Source organism: Trichosurus vulpecula, chromosome 2 (assembly GCF_011100635.1).
Source record: "Trichosurus vulpecula isolate mTriVul1 chromosome 2, mTriVul1.pri, whole genome shotgun sequence".
NCBI lineage: Eukaryota > Metazoa > Chordata > Mammalia > Diprotodontia > Phalangeridae > Trichosurus > Trichosurus vulpecula.
This window is the reverse complement of record NC_050574.1, coordinates 388,046,024-388,066,274: the sequence shown is the minus strand read 5'-3', so window position 1 is coordinate 388,066,274 and position 20,251 is coordinate 388,046,024. Positions and strand designations below refer to the sequence as shown.

The following is a 20,251-nucleotide window of genomic DNA, read 5'->3' as shown; positions in this document are numbered from 1 at the left end:
AAAGGGGGTGGGGAGAGAGGGAAAGAACAGTTGAATAGTTATTCCAATTTCCATTTTCATTAATAGAATCCCTTGGAAAAAGTTCTTCAATGAGGTGAGATACTGTGACTGCTTGGTGCAGTTAAGATGGGGAGCCACGGGCCATGCTGGCAAGAGCTGCAGATGTAAATTAAAGGAGATGCTAGACACTTACTTGATGTCATGCAGACTGCATTGGTATTTTGAGAGAGATCTGGACTGCCACAAAATAATACCACATATAGTGTCACCTCCTAATACAAAACAACAATAATAATATACAAACCAAGCTAAAGAAAAACCATGTACAGCATTCACACTTGACTAAGGCATGCATGAGAAGGTAAAACCACTTAGCAGTGATTCAGATGTGATGTGACCTTAGCAACTGCAGCCCAAGTCCACGACGTTAGGTCTTTGAATCAATGGGTCCTCTACACAGGGGTGAGCATTTCAAGTGAGAGTGGGCAGGATCATCAAAACCACATGCAATACTCCAGGTGCTCAGAAGTCTGACATCAGCTCTCTACACACTACTGAATGTTTCTAAGAAGTCCCGATGCAGGCAAAACTGGCCAAAGCAAACATTATTAAGCAACTAATTTCTCCAAGTTACTCACATATGCTCGTGGTCAGTAGGGTATCATCCTGGCCAATGGCTGGGGACCACAGTAGTGCACTGAGGCAGTCATGTTATAAAATAGGCATTTCGGCCACTCTGTGACTTCATATTCAGGATTTAGTTCACTAAATTCCCAGGACTTTTTTCTTTCTTTTCACATAAACTGCTGCTTCCTAGCCATATCCCCCCTCACACTGAACTTATACAACTGATTTCTTCAACCCAAGTATTGGACTTTATCTTCGTCCCTGTTAAATTTTATCTTATGAGCGATCTTTGGTTTACTAACTGTTCCAGCCTGTTAAGACTCTGTTAAGACTCAGCTCTGTCATTTAATGTACTACCTGTCATCTTCCAGTTGGAGGAACATAACTTTTGTGTCATTCATAAGTGTCACACTCAGGTGGCTGCTACTACCTTAGATCTTCTACTACTCTCTCCAAATACTAGGCAAGATCCTAGGCTTCTCACAAGTAGGCAGAAGGGCTTTTGAAGCTGGAAGGGACTTTAGTGAACCTCTAATTTAACTCACTTATTTATAGATAATGAAACAGACACAGAGATGCCCTGGTTAAATGATTTTTCTAAGATCTTACAGGTAGTAAAAGAAACAGAGCCATGATTTGAACCCAGGAGCTCTGTCTCCACATTCTGGCCTCTATCCATTATGTAACACTGTCATCTCACTATATACCTTGCAACCACTGACATACTGCTACAATAGCAGGGGCCACCACGCCACAGTGACTCTTGCCCAAACTTAGCCTGGTATATTAACTAAAATGAAAAGGTACCAGCATTTAATTCTTCCAGTAGCCTGAAGGGTTAATGCACCTTCCCTAACCTCCCAATTCAGGCTCAGGAAAGGATTTAGACAACAGGGAGAATGAAGTTCAGTACTGATACCCAGAGATTATTAGCAACCGCAGAATAAGGCATGTTCTACCTTTTACATTGCCAATAACTTGATGTTCTGCTGATAGGAGGAATCCTGGATGCAAGTGTTAATGGACAATGGTTTTCTCAGCTCAAAAAAAAAAAAGTGTGTATCTTAGGGCTTTGCATAATCATTTGTGAAGCATTCCCAAAAGAGTCACACCTCATTACAATATCAGGTATTTCTTATTTTGAGCTTATTTAAGGCAGACCTGCTTAATTTTACTTTGTAATCTCAGGGGCTGGGGGAGAAAAAAGAATTATTCATGAGGATTCAAATACAATAAATGTAGTCAGCCTTAGGGCACAAATAAATTCAAACTGTAATACATGAAGAGATTGTTCTGATCCCAATGGCAGGGTGTCCCTGGCTGGCTATATACACATATCCCCATGAAGATCTTCCTGTTCAAAGGAAAGGCTTTGGAAATGTTCCTTGAAAAACTGACATATATGCATTTAGATCATAATACATAGACACAATTCTGAGACTAATGCTATTTGTCCTCTCTTTCTTTGGCTCATGATGTATTCTATTAACCAAATGAAGTAGCAATAGCTATAGCTCATCCTGGGCATTGTATTTATGACCTGGGTTTTGATGGGAATGTTTACGTATAATGATGAATTAGAGGAGCGCACTCTCGCGCGCTCTCGCTATCGCTGTCTTAGAAAAAGCATCTCTTTTCAATATGTCAACCTAAACTGATTAGGTTACTTTTCTGATTGTCCCTGCCCCTCCAAAAAAAAAAATCAGGATCTGTTTTGTAGATTAAATTGACCTGTATTTATAGTTATCCCAGCCATTACTGAAAACCAGAACATTTACCATTTAACAGAGGCTATGTTTTTATTCGTTTATTAAACAGACTGCTTTTTAGTCCTGCAGTAGCTAAGGACACTGATGTCAGGTGAAAAACATCTTTAAAAATTCTTTTTTCTGAATAGATGACATTATCTGGGTGGCTCACTCGCTTTCTCTCTCTCTCTCTCTCTCTGTCTTTCTCTCTCTCTCTCTCTCTCTCTCTGTCTCTCTCTCTCTGTCTTTCTGTCTCTCTCTCACTCTCCCTCTCCCCCTTTAATCTCCATATGGATTTATCTTCATGAAAATAAATTAGTTCACATCCTTTGCTTTTGAAAAGAACACTCTTGGTTCCAAAGTCAATGTCAGTCTTGGTCATAAACATGAATAGAGAAAATATGACCCATGGATCAGGGGGTATCCAAAGGCAATGGCTTGTTCTCAGATGGAAGGACATATTCATGATATTCATGAAACTATTTCTATTCTAGCCTTGCAAAGAAGTCTAATTTCCTAGCCCACATTTCACTTGAGACAGCCTGCCCTCCCCTCAAGCAGCAGCATCTATATTACAAAAGGAATTTAAGGGGAAAAAAATCCACATTTGTTCCTACTGGCCCATAAGAAATGGAATCTGGATGACTTCCCAGGTGTCCTATTCCAAGCATTTATCACTTCAAAGTTTTTGGTAAACTCTGGCCCAAGAATAGAGTCGTTTCATTGACCATCCTTTTACTGCACATTTCCCCCACTCCTAACTTGATGATAAAATCACTCTCAAGTTTCACAGATCCTGTGCCATGGCTAACTAGCAGTTTCATTAAGTGGGTTATTAACTTGTCAAAGAGGTGATTTTTTTTTTTAAAATCAGCTATGAGTCACCCTATTTTATAATCTGGGGCATGTCACTCCAGGCTTGAGACTTCTTTTTGGCAAGTTCCATCCAGGATGGCTGATCTGCGCTGGAATAACTGGCCCTCTTTAGCTGGTTCAGTTCTTTCTCAGTCATCACCTGAGATTGAGCTGCTGGGAAAGAAAAAAAAAATACTTGAATGGGGAGCTTGCCAATCCACTGCAAACCACTTCTATTACTTTAACAATGGCCAGTGAGGTCCTTGATAGGACACGTATTCCTTCCGAGAAATTTTATTTTTATCGAGCAATAATTGTGAAGAGCATCAAACAGGATCACATAAACAATTTATTTTGTTTGGGGGTGGGGGAGGGGGAAGCATGTGTGAATGCCTGAATGCACATCAGTGTGCTAAGATGACAGAACTGCTTGAAATAAAATTGCCAGAACTAGACCACAGCCCTTTCTCATAATGTTAGAGAGATTTTTCATACCCAGGTTCTGATGGGAAAGTGAAATGCCTCGATGAAGTCCTTCTTTGAGGTTCAGCTTTGCTCTTGGCTTCTGTTCTTCAGCAGTTTTAGTTGGCTGCACCAGGAAAGATTTGCTACGGACAAAGTCAGCTTGTTGCTTAATGCGCTCCTATGGAGAGATTTAAAAAGGGCGAATATTAATAATGTCACTTGTGATCCAGAGATGGGGCAACTAAACATACACGCAAATATGGCCCAATATACAAGGACCCTGTGATTTCCTCTTCGTGGAGGACTCCTATTTTTAGGAACCCTTTCTACTTTACATGAATGGCAACCTGTCTATTTCTTCAGAGATAAATTTCAGGGCTCTGCCTTAGGCACAGAGAGGTTAAATAATTCTCCTGTCTGTCTCTTCCTCTTTTCCACCCTCCCCCATACCACCGAAGCAAATCTGACAGGATCATTGTAGGAAACATGCTGTTCCTCTCCTCAGAATAAAATAAGCCATCTATAGCTTTCCTTAGATAGCTGGTACTTTAAAGTCAGCTCTTCAGACCTTAGAGATCACTTACCTAATTCAATCCCTTCATTTTAGAGGTGAAGTGACTTTCCCAAGGTCACACAGCCAGTGAGGGGTGACAAAGTCTTGTTTGTTCTGACTTTTCTTCCATTTCACTGACCTTCAGAACTTAATGCCTAGGTTAATGTCTTACACCTTTTTCATGACATTCTATCATTATTCATTGACTTTTTGCCACATCATGCCCTACTCGGGTGGCAGATACTTCATTTTAAAGTCAGAATTATTGGAAGAAATACATGATACTTAGTATCATAGATTTAAAGCAGGAAGGGATTTTAGAGGTCATGTAATCAATCTCTCTCATTTTAAAGATGGGAAACTAAAGCCCCAAGAAGGTAAGTGATTTGTCTAAGGTAACACAGATGATAAGGAACAGAATCTAGGAGATTCTGATCTCAAATCCTGTACTTCTTCTACCACACTCTACTGAATGGACTACTGGCTACAACCCCAGGTATTACAAAAGTAGGCTAAGAAATCACAGATGTATGTCTATATAGTCTACATGTTTATTTTTGAAACACCCTTATAACTGTGCCCCTGGTTTACATGCAACTTCTCAATCTGAGATTTTAAGTGGAAATATAAAACTAGGTCCTCCTCAATCTGTCAACCTCATCATTAATACACAATTTCAAATGCTTCTTATCTTAACATGTCAGCCCAGAAATGAATTTGAGACTATTAGGGGAAAATCTGCCCTTACCAACCCAGCTGCTTGGGTTGGAAAGAACAGCTTCCATTCCGGAATGCAAAGATGAACCTCTAATTCCCAACCCAGGAGCCGAGTGTGAGGAATAATCAGCAGCCAATCAGAAGCTCTTCTCAGCGGAGGCCCCAGCATGAAGCCCGTGCCACCAGGAGCATTCGGGTCTCATTTATCACCGTGCAAGGAGCCAGAATGGAGCTGTTGACATTGTCACCAGGCGTCAAACTGAGAAGTTATTTTTAACCTTGTTTCATTTCTCCAGATGCCAAGCGTCGTTGCCTAGGCAACAGGGAGGCAGTGAGAGATTTGACTCCTCTTTGCCTAAGTGAATCACTCTCAGATCTCTGACTCATTGAGAGAAAGGGGGCAGGTTTGTGGGTTTTCCCCCCAAATGAATGCAAATCATGCATTCAGTGAACACTTTACCACACAGGCACTGAGTTGGTTTTGGTTTTGTGTTATTTTTTTTTAATCAATATGGTTGCTACAATTCAGTAACTTGGTGGCCAAATTAGTTTCCGTGTCCATCTCCCACAGAACCAGGGAGTTGAGGTTTTTTTTTTTAATCATAATGGGTGCTATAATTTGGTAACTCAGTTACCACATTATGCTTTGAGTGCCCACAGAGTCACGGGACACCTGTCATTTCAGGCACCAGAAGTGATCACACCTTATATGCCTTTACTACGGTGCTGCTGGTGTATACATTGCTTTTCTATAGTACTGAAAGAAAAGGATAACAGTTATAGCTATAAGCACCTCTTTTCTGTCCAGGTCTTCACTTGGCTTTTCTGTGTCTGACTTTGTGGCTGGTGTTGCAGGCTTTTCCTCCTTGCTCGGCTGCTGTTGTTCCCGGGACCCCCGACGCCTCTGCCTGGCTAGAGTAATCCAGGGTGGCAGTGAATGGCCCTCTGAGACACCAGTGGCTGATGCTGGGGGTGGCATATTTTTCTCTGTGGGCAGATTCATAAGGTTATTTGATAAAGTCCTCTACCCTTTTCGATGTGACTTTTTGTAGTGAGCTGCATTGTTCCATCTATACCCTCTATATCATTATACATATTGCTTTGGGAAGATTTGAGAGACTTTGGAGTGAGACCCTTATGAATTTATTTTAGGTAGCTTTTAGTTTTATTGTAAGATGCAAAGGTATCAAAGACATAAAGTACAATGAAGATATCAAGCTAGCCTATTTGGAATGGCCAGAAATGGGGGGGGGGGAAGGGGAGAGAGACAGAGAGACAGAGACAGAGAGAGCAGAGGGGAGAGAGAGAGAGAGCAGAGGGGAGAGAGGTAGGAGAGAGAGAGACAGAGGAGAGAGAGAGAGAGAGAGAGAGAGAGAGAGAGAGAGAGAGAAGATGATTACCTCTATGATCAGCACAAAAATTTAAATCTGTCTGGCTTTTTTGGGGAGGGTATTTTTTTCTTGGCTTGGATCTGTGATTTTGTTAGGAAGGGAGGGAGAGAGGAAGGAAAAAAAGAAAGGACAAAAAGGCAGGAGGGAGGGAAGGAAGGAGGAAACAAACATTTTCTTTACAAATATATTATGTCATTTGAGCCTCATGACAACCCTTGGAAGTAAGCACTATTGTCTTCATTTTACAGTTGAGGAAACTGAGGCATAATGATCATGTGACTTTCTCAGGGTCACACAGCTAGCAAATTTCTGGGACTGGATTTGAACTTAGGTCTCCTGATTCTTTCCATCATGCCATGGTTTGTAAACTTCCTCTACTGACACAGACTGTCAACCTCTCAGTAATTTACAGTCTTAGAGGATTGTCTAGGGTTTGAGAGTTTAGTGACTTGTCCATGGTCACACAGTAAATCTCAGAGGCAGATTCTGAACCTAGATCTTCTTGACTTCAAAGTGCCTTTTGATCCACTACACCAGGGGTGGGGAACCTGCATTATTGAGGTCACATATGGCCTTCTAGGTCCTCAAGTGCAGCCCTCTGACTGAATCCAAATTTCACAGACCAAGTCCCCTTAATAAAAGGATTTGTTCTGTAAAACTTTGACTCAGTCAAAAGGCCTCACCTGAGGACTTGGAAGGCCATAGGTTCCCTACCCCTGCTGACTATGCCATACTGTTTCTCTGGAGATGGTAAATCTTTATTGCACACTCAACATTTTTTTGCTCAGAACATACCACTTGGTTCCTGGTTTGCTTTTTAGCATTTAACAGACCATTCATTCATTAAATAAGTATTTTAAGTACCTACTACCTTTCCCTTCTAAAATTAATAGGCAGGCATACCTTTTAAGAAAAGTGTTTCTTAATGACAATGTTTACATATCTAGTTTCCTTAACTAAGTAGCAAGGAAATAATAGCTTGAAAAAATAACCTGTGACTTGAAATATGGCTTTGTGGACCATACATTTGCTTCAACATGTTATTGTTCAGTGGTTTTCCTTTGTGACCCCATTTGGGGTTTCCTTGCCAGAGATAGTGGAGAGGTTTGCCATTTCCTTCTCCAGCTCATTTCACAGATGAGGAAACTGAGACAGAGGTTAAGCGACCTGCCCAGGTCACACAGCTAGTAAATGTCTGAGGCCAGATTTGAACTCATATCTTGCTGATTCCAGGCCTAGTGCTCTAACCACTGTTCACCTAGCTGACCTGTCCAATCAGGATTTAAGAAAAATCACTTCGGCAGCACCACGGAGGATGAATCAGAATGGGGAAAGACTTGAGGCAGGGAGATCAATTAAGCCTTTGAAATAATCTAGGAGACAGGTGATGAAGGTCAGGATGAAGGTAGTACTTGACAGCTTGTGTTATTCCTTCTTTACAACATTCACATTTTGATTATTCCATAGAGAAGGCAACACAGAAACCATAGGAGAAGAGGCATTGGTTTCAGGAAGTAAGAAAAGAAGAAAACCATGCCAGTATCTTTGCCAAGGAAACCCCAAAATGTGGTCACAAAGAGTTGAACACAATTGAAAAAATGAGTTGATAACAACAACATATAGAGACATATAGGTATCCTAGTGAAAGAAGATCTTTGGATAGATTTTGGATATAATATTGTAAAGTACTTAGCACAGTACCTGACACATAGCTGTTGTTGTTTGGTCATTTCAGTCGTGTACAACTCTTCATGACCCTACTTGGGGTTTTCTTGGCAAAGATACTGGAGTGGTTTGCCATTTCCTTCTCCAGCTCATTTTACAGATGAGAACGCTGAGGCAAACAAGATTAAGGGACTTGCCCAAGGTCATATAGCTATTAAGTGTCTGAGGCCAGATTTGAACTCAGGCAGATGAGTCTTTCTGATTTCAGGCCTAGTACCCTATCCACTGCCAAAACAGATTCATGAACCGTAGGTTAAGAGCTCTTGTTGTGGTTGTTCAGTTGTTTCAATTGTGTCCAACTCTTTATGACCCCGTTTGGGGTTTTCTTGGCAAAGATACTGGAGTGATTTGTCATTTCCTCCTCCAGTTGATTTTACAGATGAGGAACTGGGTTCAAATTCTATTTGTGGCACTTACTACCTATGAAACCTAAGGCAAGCAATTTAAACTCCTCGGGCCTTGGTTTTGTCATTTGTAAAATGAAGGAGTTGGACTACATGACCTTTAAGAGGTCCCTTCCAGTTCCAAATCTGCAATCCTATCATTTATTTAAGCTTTTTGGATCTGTCTCCTCATCTGTAAAACAAAGGGGTTACAGTAAATGACCTTTAAGGTTTCTTCCATCTGTGACATCTATAGTACAGGGGACAGAAAATGAGGAAAAGGTGCAAATTGGTAGCTGCCCTACAACTTGTAGTGTCTAGGAGTTCAACACGTAAGGCATTGAAAAGTTCAGTTATAGGGGCAGCTAGGTGGTGCAGTGAGTAGAGCACTGGCCCTGGAGTCAGGAGAACCAGAGTTAAAATCCGGCTTCAGACACTTGACACATTTCCTAGCTGTGTGACCTTGGGCAAGTCACTTAACCCCAATTGCCCTGTCAAAAAGAAAAAAAAGAAAAAAGTTCAGTGATTTACTTGTATATGGTGGCACAGCATATGTCAGAAATGGGATTTGAACTCAGATCTTCTTGACATAAAGGCAATACTGCCTCTCATCAACATGAATAAGTTTATAAGAATCTCTCCTGAGAGCAGAGGAAAGGAGGGAAGAGCATTAGGAGTGTGGTGGGTGAAAGAGAGGAGAAGGGAGCAGAAACAGGAGTCTGAGAGAACCAGGGATCAACCATTCATGTTGTAATATTTTTCTAGGTTTAGCTCAGATAGTTTTTCCTTGGATCATGTCCTCCTCTAGGGATAGAAAAGTAGAAGGGGAAAAGTACTGGATTTGGGGGTTATAAGACCCAGGTTTCCTACTCAGCTGTGGGATTTGTAGGAAGAAGTTGGTATAGGGTGGGATGTGCTCTAGAAACCTAAAAACATCAATGAGTTTTCTGAAGAAAACAAGGGAGAACGGTCTAAAGAAATCAGAACAGGTACACAGAATTTGTTCAATTTCCCCAGAGGTAGTTTTGTTTGTCCTTTGTTTTCAAAGAGTTCCAATGACATCACGGGCGATGTCTTGATTTGCCCGTGAACTGGATTTAAGAGAAGCAGAACTGCACAAAGTTGTCCACCTTACTCTTTCTTCCAGAGTTATTGAAGTCCAGGACAAACTGGAGGTGGGGCCTACTGAATAGAGCACTGGGCCTAGAATAAAGAAGATATGAGTTCAAATTCAGCCTCAGACATTTGCTAGCTGTATGTGACTACCTGAGTTTCCTCACCTATAAGATGGGGAAAATAACAGTATCTACCAACCAGAGTTGTTGTGTGGATCAAATGAGATTATACTTGCATGGTGCTCAGTGCATAGTAGTCATGTAATAAATGCTTGTTTCCTCCCCTCAGATTAAGGAGAGACATGTATAGAAGATGGAAGCAAGAGCAGATCACTGAAGACAGATACAAAAACCTGGCATGGTTCTATGAGAATGTCAAGAGGTCTATAGCCCAGAATGAGCTAGGCAAAATGAGCTGAGGATGGCAGTCAGTGAGAACAAGGACAACAAGAAGGTCTTAGCTATATTGGACTGAGAGAAAGATAATACAAAGGATAAGATCAATGCTGGAGAGAAAAGGCAAACATTGCCTTGATTTTCCAACCATGGGAAGAGAAGCTTGATCCTGATTCCTGGTAAAATTTTAAAATGCATAATTATGGGGGATGACTTGTAAGTCCTTAAAAAAAAAAGGAAGTACTAATCACTAGGAACTAGCATGGGCTTATCAAGAACAAATTATGGTAGTGGTAGACTAACCTCCTTTGGGGGGGCAGGGTGCGGTATGTCTACTAGACTGGTAAATCAGAGGAATTTCAAAGACAAAGTATACCTGAATTTCATCAAGGAATTTGAGAAAAGCCTCTTTGATATTCTTTTAGACAGAATGGAGAATTGTTTGTTGCATGTACAACTAAGTGAATTCTGCACTGATTGACCAACCAGACCCAAAGAGTATCAATTAATGGCTCAAGGTCAATCTGGGGGAAAGTTGCTAGCAGAATACAGTGTTTGCTCTCTCCTTGGCCTTGTGATGTTTTAACATTTTTATTGATGACTGGATGAAGGATTAGATGGCTTATTTACTGCATTTGCAGATGATGTGAAGCTGGGACAGATAGACAGCTAATATATTAGATGGAAGGGTTGGCATCTAAAAAGATCAGTAAGGCAGAACAACAGGTCAGATCTAATATAATTAAGAAGAAATAAATTGAAAGTCCTATTTGTTGTTGTTCGGTCATTTCTGACTCTTTGTGACCCCATGGGCCATTCTGCCCAGGGAGTTTTCTTGGCAAAGACACTAGAGTGGTTTGTCATTTTCTTCTCTGGTTCATTTTACAAATGAGGAAAGTGAGGCAAACAGAGGTTAAGTGGCTTGCCCGGGGTCACACAGCTAGTAGGTGCCTGAGACCAAATTTGAACTCAGGTCTTCCTGACTCCAGGCCTAGCACTCTAACCACTGAGCCACTTAGCTGCCTCCTTGAAACTCCTATATTTAGGTTAGAAATAATCAGCTGTGGAAGTACAGAATAAGGAAGATATGGCAGTACACCATATGAAGCGAAGAAAATCTGGGGGTTTTAATTAGATTGCTATCTTAGTATAAGTCAACAAGTGTGATATAGCAGACAAGAGAGGCAATGCAATCTTTGGCTCCATTAGTTGAGGCACAGTGTATAGAAGGGAAAAAGTGATACTGTCCTGCCCTCATCTGCCCTAGGTGGGTCATATCTGAAATATGTTCTTATTGCCACATTTTTGGGAAAACATTGATGAACTTGTCCAGAAAAGGTGTTTAGAAGGGTCAGAGGTCTTGAAATACATGAAGATTAATTGAAGAAAGTGGCAGTTTTAAGCCTAGCTTGGATAGGTTTCAGGGGAATGCATTAATTTATACAATGCCATTTTTTTTACAGGTAGAAAATATTTTATTTTCTACCTATTGTTGCCTAGAAACCCTCACTAAAACTACCTTCAGTTTCCTGTGGATTTATGTGATGACATATATTTCTCAAACTTAAAAAAAACCAAACAAACAGATTGACACAAGGTGTCAGATGTAGCTGTACAAGGCAAGAGAGTTTATTCCTGAATGGGAAACTGACAGTGTATTTGCTACATTTGAACAAATGCCTTCACTGGAAGAAAATTCTAACAGAGCAGTGAAGATTCATATAGCCTAAAATAGTCCTGCTGAAACGAAAAGAAGTATCTGGATACGTGTATGTGTGTTACTTTCTCTTATTCTGTGTGTGTGTCTAAAAATGAAGATACACACATATGTATTAGCATCTATCTCAGAGGGCTGTGGGGAACCAATGAGAAAACATATGTTCAGTGCTTTGCAACTTTAAAGATCTAATTGTGCACATGTACTCTTTCAGCCCATATATCTATATGTGCATATGTGTATATGCACCTATATATATGTGTATAGAAATATATAGATAGAAATGTCTATATATGTCTACATTTCGCTCTCCACATATAATATATATTCTATAATACACATATGTAATATAGATTTCTTTCTTCATATATGTTTATATATGGAGAGAGAAAGCAAGCATACTTACCAAAGTGTTTTTAAAGTTGCCCCTGTGACATAGATGCTATCATCTGTTTTATAGATGAGGAAACTGAGGCCGAAAGATATTAAGTGACTTGTTCAGGGTCTATGGTTAGTAAAGTTTCTGAGGTAGGATTTGAAAACAGATCTTGCTGACTCCAAGTCCAGTGTTCTTACCCACTGTACCACCTAGCTGGTATGTACACATGTAAAGTGATATACATACATATATGTGCGTATATACATATTATTACATATTAATACATTTATTACAACAGTGTTGTCAAACTCAGATAGAAATTGATTCCTGCAGACATGTAGAAAACCACAAATTAATATGATCTATATTGTATTGTACTTTTATTTATTTTGGGAAACATTTCCTAATTATTCTTTAATTTGGTTTGGGCCTTCAGGCTGTAAGTTTGTCACTTCTGGTGTACAATATGCATTCTGTATAGATACACTATATATTCTTATGTATTGTTGCTTCATTGATATGAGGATGATTTTATGTGTATTGGTGGTGCTGTGGAGAGAGTGCCAGGCCTGGAGTCAGGAAGACTTCTTGAATTCAAATCAGGCTGTGTGACCCTGGGCAAATCACTTAGTCCTGTTTGTCTCAGTTTCCTCATCTGTAAAATGAGCTGGAAAAGGAAATGACAAACCACTCTAGGATCTTTGCCAAGAAAACCTCAAATGGGGTCACAAAGAGTCACACCCAACTGAACAACAACAGCATTTAGCAAGTGTTCCAGGCTGAAATGCGTATTTTGGGTTAGATGAGTCTCCCTTCTATCCTGCTGCCTCACAGACCCATGGAACTAGGTACAAGGTAGGTCAAAATCTCACCTCTCCTCAATTTGGCCCTGAATACATTTATAGAAGGTCTTTTCCTTTTTCTGCCTTTCCAAACTGATGCCTATTTTGGAAGATATGCCAAAGCTGTTAACAAGCACAGACATTTTGTACCTCACAAGTATGTAAAAACTGCAGAGCTTTAGGTACACATTTTTTTTTCAAGAAGCAGCTTCCATCTAATCCATTTTGCATGTAATTAAAAAAACACACAAGTAAAACTTTGTCTACAGACACAAAGTCCAACATTAAGTCTACAGACTCAGATTCTCAATGGCACCATTTTCATTCTGACCAAGCTAGTTTCCTCACAAGAGCTAAAGATAATCAGTGCGGGCAGTCCTCAGGGAGAAATATTTTTAAAGACATTCAGTTGTCTTCCTGCAGTCTGAATCCAGCTAACTGTGCAGTTTCGACCTTTTGGTAGATGACAGTTATTTCAGATTTCAATCTTCTTGGCACCCCTACGAATTCATTCTCAAGCTGTGGCTTCTTCTTTCACAATGAATAACTGAGAAAACTAGGTTTCATTACTTTGTAAGACAAAGATCTTTCAGTGGAAAATACCCATTACTCGGTAAGCAAGACAGTGCTATGATTCTGATTGAATGGTAATCTACTTTCCCTTATAAATCACTATTGTTTCCTTTGCCGTAGCTAAGAAAATAGGGCTTTTAAGAAGCGCTCTTTTCTCTAAGTTGGTACAGGAGAGAAATCCATTAATAATGTGGTGACTATTGCCACTGTCACCAATTAGGAGCACATTCTTAATATGTCAACATTTTTGGGGGGAGAAGATAACTTTTTATCTAACTTCAATTAACGGTATCTCAAAATTCATTTTTCAGATAACTTCCATTGGTAGAGAGAGTTTTCTCATCCAGAAATTAACTATATCATTGAAAACACAGATCTAGTGACTATCCTTATTCCTTGTGGGGTAAACTTGGTCACATGACAAGTTGATGGTTAAAAATGGATAAATGATAACAGACTTTTTTGTTTCAGTTTTCATAAATGGAATTACATAAAACACAGTTTGTGAAGTTATTACAGACTAGACTGTAATTTTAAAATCTAGGCTGTATTTAGGAAAAATATCTTTAAATTTCTTGTGTAAGTTTTTTTAAACCATCTTTGGATTAATTCAAGGACGGTTCTCTTAATGCTGTAAAGTACTATGATGAAGTATAAAGTATTTGTGATTTCTCTTGTGTGATGCATCTCTTAAAAGGATGAAAAAGCTATGTCCTAGGTCTTTGGGTAGTTCAGTTCCTAAGTTGTTATTTAGTCATTTTGAATCGTGTCCAACTCTTCATGATGCCATTTGGGTTTTCTTGGCAAAGATACTGGCATAGTTTGCCATTTCCTTCTCCAGCTCATTTTACAGATGAGGAAACTGAGGCAAACTGAGTGAAGGGATTTGCCCAGGGTCACACAGCTAGAAAGTGTCTGAGGCCAAATTTGAACTCAGGAAATCTTCCTGACTTGAGGCCCAGCACTCTAGCACTGTGCCAACTAGCCACCCCTTTATTAGGAATACTTTTATACAATAAAGCCATAGTGCTTTGGTGCTGTAGTTTGCCAGTAGAAAATTCAGTCTAGCTACATGTCAATCACAAAAGTCCACTATGATAACATTGTATTAGTATACCACACCTAAGTCATACAGGTTTTAAAATATTGCTGAAGACCCAGAGATTTGGATTTGCCTTGATTTTAAGTCCCTTATCCTTTTGAAATTTAGGTCTAATTTAGTGTTCTGCCTCCTGGTAAGTCCTAGTATGATGTCTCATTGTGGTGTTCAGTTGATTTTAAGCTCTTGAAGGCTACGTTAAAGGCATATGAATTTTGCTGTCCTACTATGTTGGAAAGGCTTTGAGAATAGACCTGGTAGCAATCTGTGTGTGTGTCTGTTATCTAAAGACCAGGCCATCATTTATTTCAGCTAGGTGGCACAGTGAATAGAGTGCCAGGTCTAGAGTCAGGAAAACTCATCTTCCTGAGTTCAAATTTGGCCTCAGACACTTGCTAGCTGTGTGACCCTGGGCAAGTCATCTAACCCTGTTTGACTCAGTTTTTTCACATCTAAAATGAGCTAGAGAAGTAAATGGTAAACCACTCCAATATCTTTGCCAAGAAAACCCAAAATAAAGTCATGAAGAGTATGACATGACTGAAAAGGACTGAACAATAATTTATTTCAAAAGAAATAAAAAGGAGTTGAGGTCTGTGCCCATGAAAACTGCCCCCAAAGATGAAACCATGGATCATTCAGAATATCAAGTTAGAACTTTGATGCCAGTGAAGAAGATCCTTTCTGTTCCATTTAGAAATGACAGGTTATGTTTCAAGGAACCACATTTTCCACATTATATTTTTGAACAAGGTTGTTGCCAGTGGGGGAGTGAACACCAACGGAAGGGAGTCCATTTCTTTGATTATCAGCCTCTCTTTCTCATCTGTTTCACTTCCCCCTCAGTAATGGAATAAGCTCTAGTATCCCTTGACCTACTTGTCTTTTCTAATTACTGTTCTCCCTCCCATGTCTCAACCCAATTTATCTTCTCACTCGTACCTCTGAAGCTCTACAACTTCCTGTGTTCCCCTGCTGTGTCTATTTCCCATCTTAAAGAGTTCCTCAAACCAGTATGGACAGTGATTGCCTTACTCGACAATGAGCCATTTTAATAAGCTCTATTACCAAGCTGTGCTGCGGATTGTAATTAATCTTTCTTTTTTTAATAAGGGATACATATAAAATGATTTCTTTTTCTAATCATAAACCAGAAATAATTTATACCTGTTTTCTTCATACTTCTTTCTCTACCCCAACTCAGACTCCTAAGATTATAGTATTGGAAGGGACCTAAGAGGCCATCTAACTGCATCCTTTGTTTTCCAGATGGGGAAACTGAGACCCAGAGAGTTTAGGTGATATTTCCTAGGTCCCACAGGTGGCACAGGCAGGATTGATTCCTGGTCTGTAGGATAGTTTGAGATTTAGTACTTCTAGATTTCCTTCTTTCTCACTCTCATTTCCCCTGAGATTCTTGACTGTTAGTTTCTCCAGATAAATTTTAATAATTTTTCCCCTGCTCTATAATGTTTTGGTAGTAAGTTAATTTAGGCAGTATTATGATTAGTATTATATTTACTTGTATTACACATGAGCAATTAATATTTCTCCAATTTAAGTCTAATTCTTTAAAGAGTGCTTTGTACTTGTACTTATTTAACTTCCATGTGGGGTGGATACGGGGTGCAGCAAGTAGAGTATCGGGCATGGAATCAGGAAGATTCATCTTCTTGAGTTCAAATCTGACCTCCAACACTTACTAGCTATGTGACCCTGGACAAGTCATTTCACACACTTCACAGGAAAAAATGCTTTGTGATCAAACAAAATTAAAAGCCATCCACATGAATAGGTGGGTTATACTCAGAAGCTGAAGGGCAACTAGGTGGTACAGTGGATAGAGTGCCAGGCCTGTAGTCAGGAAGATCTGAGTTCAAATCTAGCCGCAGACATTTAGTAGCTATGTGACTCTGGGCAAGTCACTTCATCCTGTTTGCCTCAGTTTCCTTATCTGTAAAATGATCTGGAGGAAAAAATGGCAAATCATTCCAGTATCTTTGCCAAGAAAACCCCAAATGGGGTCAGGAAGAGTTGGACAAGACTGAAAAACAACTGAACTGAAGGTCCATGTGTATCTTGGTAGACTAAATTCCTTTAGAATTTGTCATTATGTGTTTTTGTGTGTATTTATCTGGTGTTTTTTTATTCAATTGAAAATCTAAAATGAACCAGAAGAAAAAGATATTTTAATCAATTTCTCATTTAGAAAAATTATCACAAAATATGACTCATTATGGCATAATTTATGAAAAGTCAAAGTTTTTTTTTAATTTTTAGAGGAGATGAAATTTAATTATTTTTTTGTTGTTGATTAAAGTCTAAAAATGTATGTTTTACTTTGATGAATATGTAAAGTAAAGGAGAATGCTTTAAGCTTATCAAAGCTGATTAGCTCAACTTCTGCCAGTAATGGTTTCCACCAGTGAAAGTAATTTAGTGTAGAAATGTCAAAGAAATGCTATGAGAAAGGTTGATATAATGTGTATGTATGAATAGGTATGCATATATACATACACATATAAACACACATATACACATATTATGTACATATCATATAATATTTTATATATATACATGTATATATATTAAAAATGTGTGTATGCATGTGAAGATAGGTGGCTCACTGGATAGCATGCTAGGTCTGGACTCAGGAAGCCTCATCTTCCTGAGTTCAAATCCAGCTTTGGACACGTCCTACCTGTGTGACCCTAGGCAAGTCACTTAACCCTGTTTCCCTCAGTTTCCTCATCCATAAAATGAGCTGGACAAGGAAAGGGCAAACCACTCTAGTATCTTTGCCATGAAGACCCCAAATGGGGTCAGGAAGTGTCAGACATGACTGAAACAACAGAACACCACCAAAAACGACAATAACAATCAAGTATCACCTAGGCTTCATGCTAGACCGCCCCACCCCCAACCCAGACCCATGAAAAAGCACTAGGGTGCTTTCTCCAGGTGTCTAAAGACCCTGGGACCTTGGGCAAGTCACATGGAAAAAAGAAGAAACAGTGGAACATTTTCAAATGGAAGGATTTATCTGTGTGCTTCTGGGCAAGTCACTTAACCTCTGTTTCCACATCTGTAAAATGAAGTTAATAATAGCTCCTATTGTTATGAGGACCAAGAGAGATAATATTTTAAAATTGCTTAGCATAGTGCCTAGCACACAGAAGGTGCTTAATCAATGCTTATTTCCTTCTGATTTTGTTCTTTCCCTACTATGTCTACACTATTCTGGTTGTTCCACCTCCTCCAGTACCTCTTGGCAATTTAATCCATTTTCAGAGTCAGAAGATCATGGGATCATGAATCTAGAACTCAAAGGTACCTCAGAGACCATTCTGTTCAATATCTTTATTTTACGTATCACTATACTTAGACCCCTGAACGTAAAGCGAGTCACCCAAGCTCATAGGGGTAGTGTCAGAGGTGGGAGCCAGTGCTTTTCCCACAGTACCATGTTACCCACCATGTTGCCATCTGGATCTTGTCATGCCTACCACTGAAATACATAAAAAAAGTCCTAGCATTATTCCTTCCTTTCCCTTTTTGTCCCTATCTACTTTGCCCTCTTCTTGCTCCCTTATCCTTCCTAGAGGGAGGAGGCTGAGAGAGTGAAGGGTGCTATTTAGTGTAAACTATGGGACTACTAGTTAACGGTCCTAAAGCAAAGCAGCTTGGGAAGGTGTTTCCTGTCGAAGGCTCTCCCAGAACATGAGATTTCAAGAGATAGCCGCTGTCTTCAAATCTAGACAACTGAACTGGTCACCCTGGTCTTTAAATTAGCGCTGGCACGTTGACCTTTTTATTAGCCAGCTCTGTCCTCTATTTCACATTCATTTCTGCAAGACTCCCATCTGGCCAGGCTTTCCCAGAACTGACGGCTGCATACTCTATCCCCCATTGCTCAGCCCCTGATAAAATCTCCAGCTTGTTGCCAGTTCTAGAATTAGAATTAGGACTGGGGCAAGTGGGGTCTTGTCCCAATTACTGAAATTTATAGGAGCCCGTTATCACTATTACTAACTAGCTAGTAATCAGAGATAATTTAGATACTGGCATCAGATGCAAAAAACAGCAAGATCTCAAAGGGGATAATCGTTTTGTTTCTCAAATACTATGGCTGGAGTTTCTCCCTGCCAGGCCCTAAGGTTTACTCTTAAATAGTATTAAAGTTGCTTTTCTCCATTTCTCTTCAAGCTGCACGATTCAAAGAATATTCCCTTTTTTACACACATATCTCACCAGGTGCAGTTTTTTTGGAGCCAAAATCTCAGTAAAGTTTATTTTCTGGTAATAGTAATTCACAACAGTAATTCGTTTTTATATTGCAGGTAATTCACTGCCCTAAAGTTTACAGTCTATTAAACCTTATCAGCTAGGTTTCTGCAAGTGAATGGGACTGTTAAGGCACCAAAGAAAGGTGTAAGAACCGTTATCATCATAAAGTAGTCTCTGCTTTAGCTCCCAGCATGCCCTAGGCAAAGGCACTGGCTTCTGCAGCAAAATCCGTTCCTTCTAGTTACCCACCTCCCAGCATTGAAGTCAAGTGGAAGAGAGGTCCAGAATTGTTTCAAGAGCTTCAGTAACATCTATCTGCCTAAGATACCTCAGCAAGAGAGGGGTTGCCATAGCAACCAGAGGGAGGTCAGAAGAGTCTGAAAAAAGGAAAGGGGGTGGTGATGGTGGTCAGGATTTAGAGAACAAACAGGGAAGAAGCTATCTTCCTAGCTGCAGGAACAACACACTCATTCATGGCAACTACCCCAGTAACTCCAGTCTCTTCTTCAGGCTTGGCCCCCATCCCTAAAGTTTGGACACTTCCTGGTTCCTCAGGTCTATGGCTTGTAGTACACCTGCATATCCAGATGCAGACTGGGAATGGGGCAGCTAGGCAGCACAGTGGACAGAACACTGAGCTTGAAATTGGGAAGATGCATCTTCATGAATTTACATCTGGCTGTGTGACCTTGGGCAAGTCACTTAACCCTATTTGCCTCAATTTCTTCATTTGTAAAATGAACTGAAGAAGAAAATGGCAACCTCCTCCAGTATCTTTGCCAAGAAAACCCCAAATGGAGTCACAAATAGTAGGACAAAACTGAAAAGAACTAACAACAGGAGTGGGAACAGATGAAATAGCTTGTGACATTACCAACTTCCCTATCTGAGGCACTCTGGCTGAGCTTAGACATCTATCTAACTTTAAAATGCAGAGCCATCTTGCTTCCAACCCCCCCAAGAGTGCAGAACCCACTCCCCCACCAGAGGAGGGATAAGGGGACTGAGACCATTGTGTCTTGTGTAACACCTGCAAGGGATCAACACTATACAGTATAATAAACACCAATAATTAGAACTTTCTGGAAAACAAACAAAAATGAATAATGCAGTTATTAAACTTTTACTATCTGAATTGTCCCCAGCTACCATGACTAATCCTGTCTCTAGGGAAGGTGCTATGTATGAATTACCATCACTTTAAGGGGAGGGGGAGGAGAATGACTGCTGGGTCCCTTATGTTGAACTGAGTTACCCAGAGTTCAACTGGTCCAAATCCATTTGCTCAGGTTTGTGGGCAGTGGGTTGCAAGAGGGCCAGAAACAGCAGATACCACACAGGGAGTGACCATCTGTCCTAGCTCCTAAGTTGGTATGCCT

General features: G+C 40.0%; 1 protein-coding gene across 3 annotated transcripts in view; it reads right to left on the bottom strand.

The window, feature by feature from the left end:
* Positions 1–2,634: 2,634 nt before the first annotated feature.
* Positions 2,635–20,251, bottom strand: part of CRACDL (CRACD like) — a 142,150-nt gene continuing 124,533 nt past the window's right edge. For all 3 annotated transcript variants that reach the window (XM_036747950.1, XM_036747952.1, XM_036747953.1), the window contains exons 8-10: positions 5,759–5,952; positions 3,726–3,873; positions 2,635–3,404 (exon numbers count right to left, since the gene is read on the bottom strand). In XM_036747950.1, the coding sequence (XP_036603845.1) occupies positions 3,262–3,404; positions 3,726–3,873; positions 5,759–5,952 (485 nt within the window). In that variant the 3' untranslated portion in view covers positions 2,635–3,261. The remainder of the gene's footprint in view (positions 3,405–3,725; positions 3,874–5,758; positions 5,953–20,251) is intronic.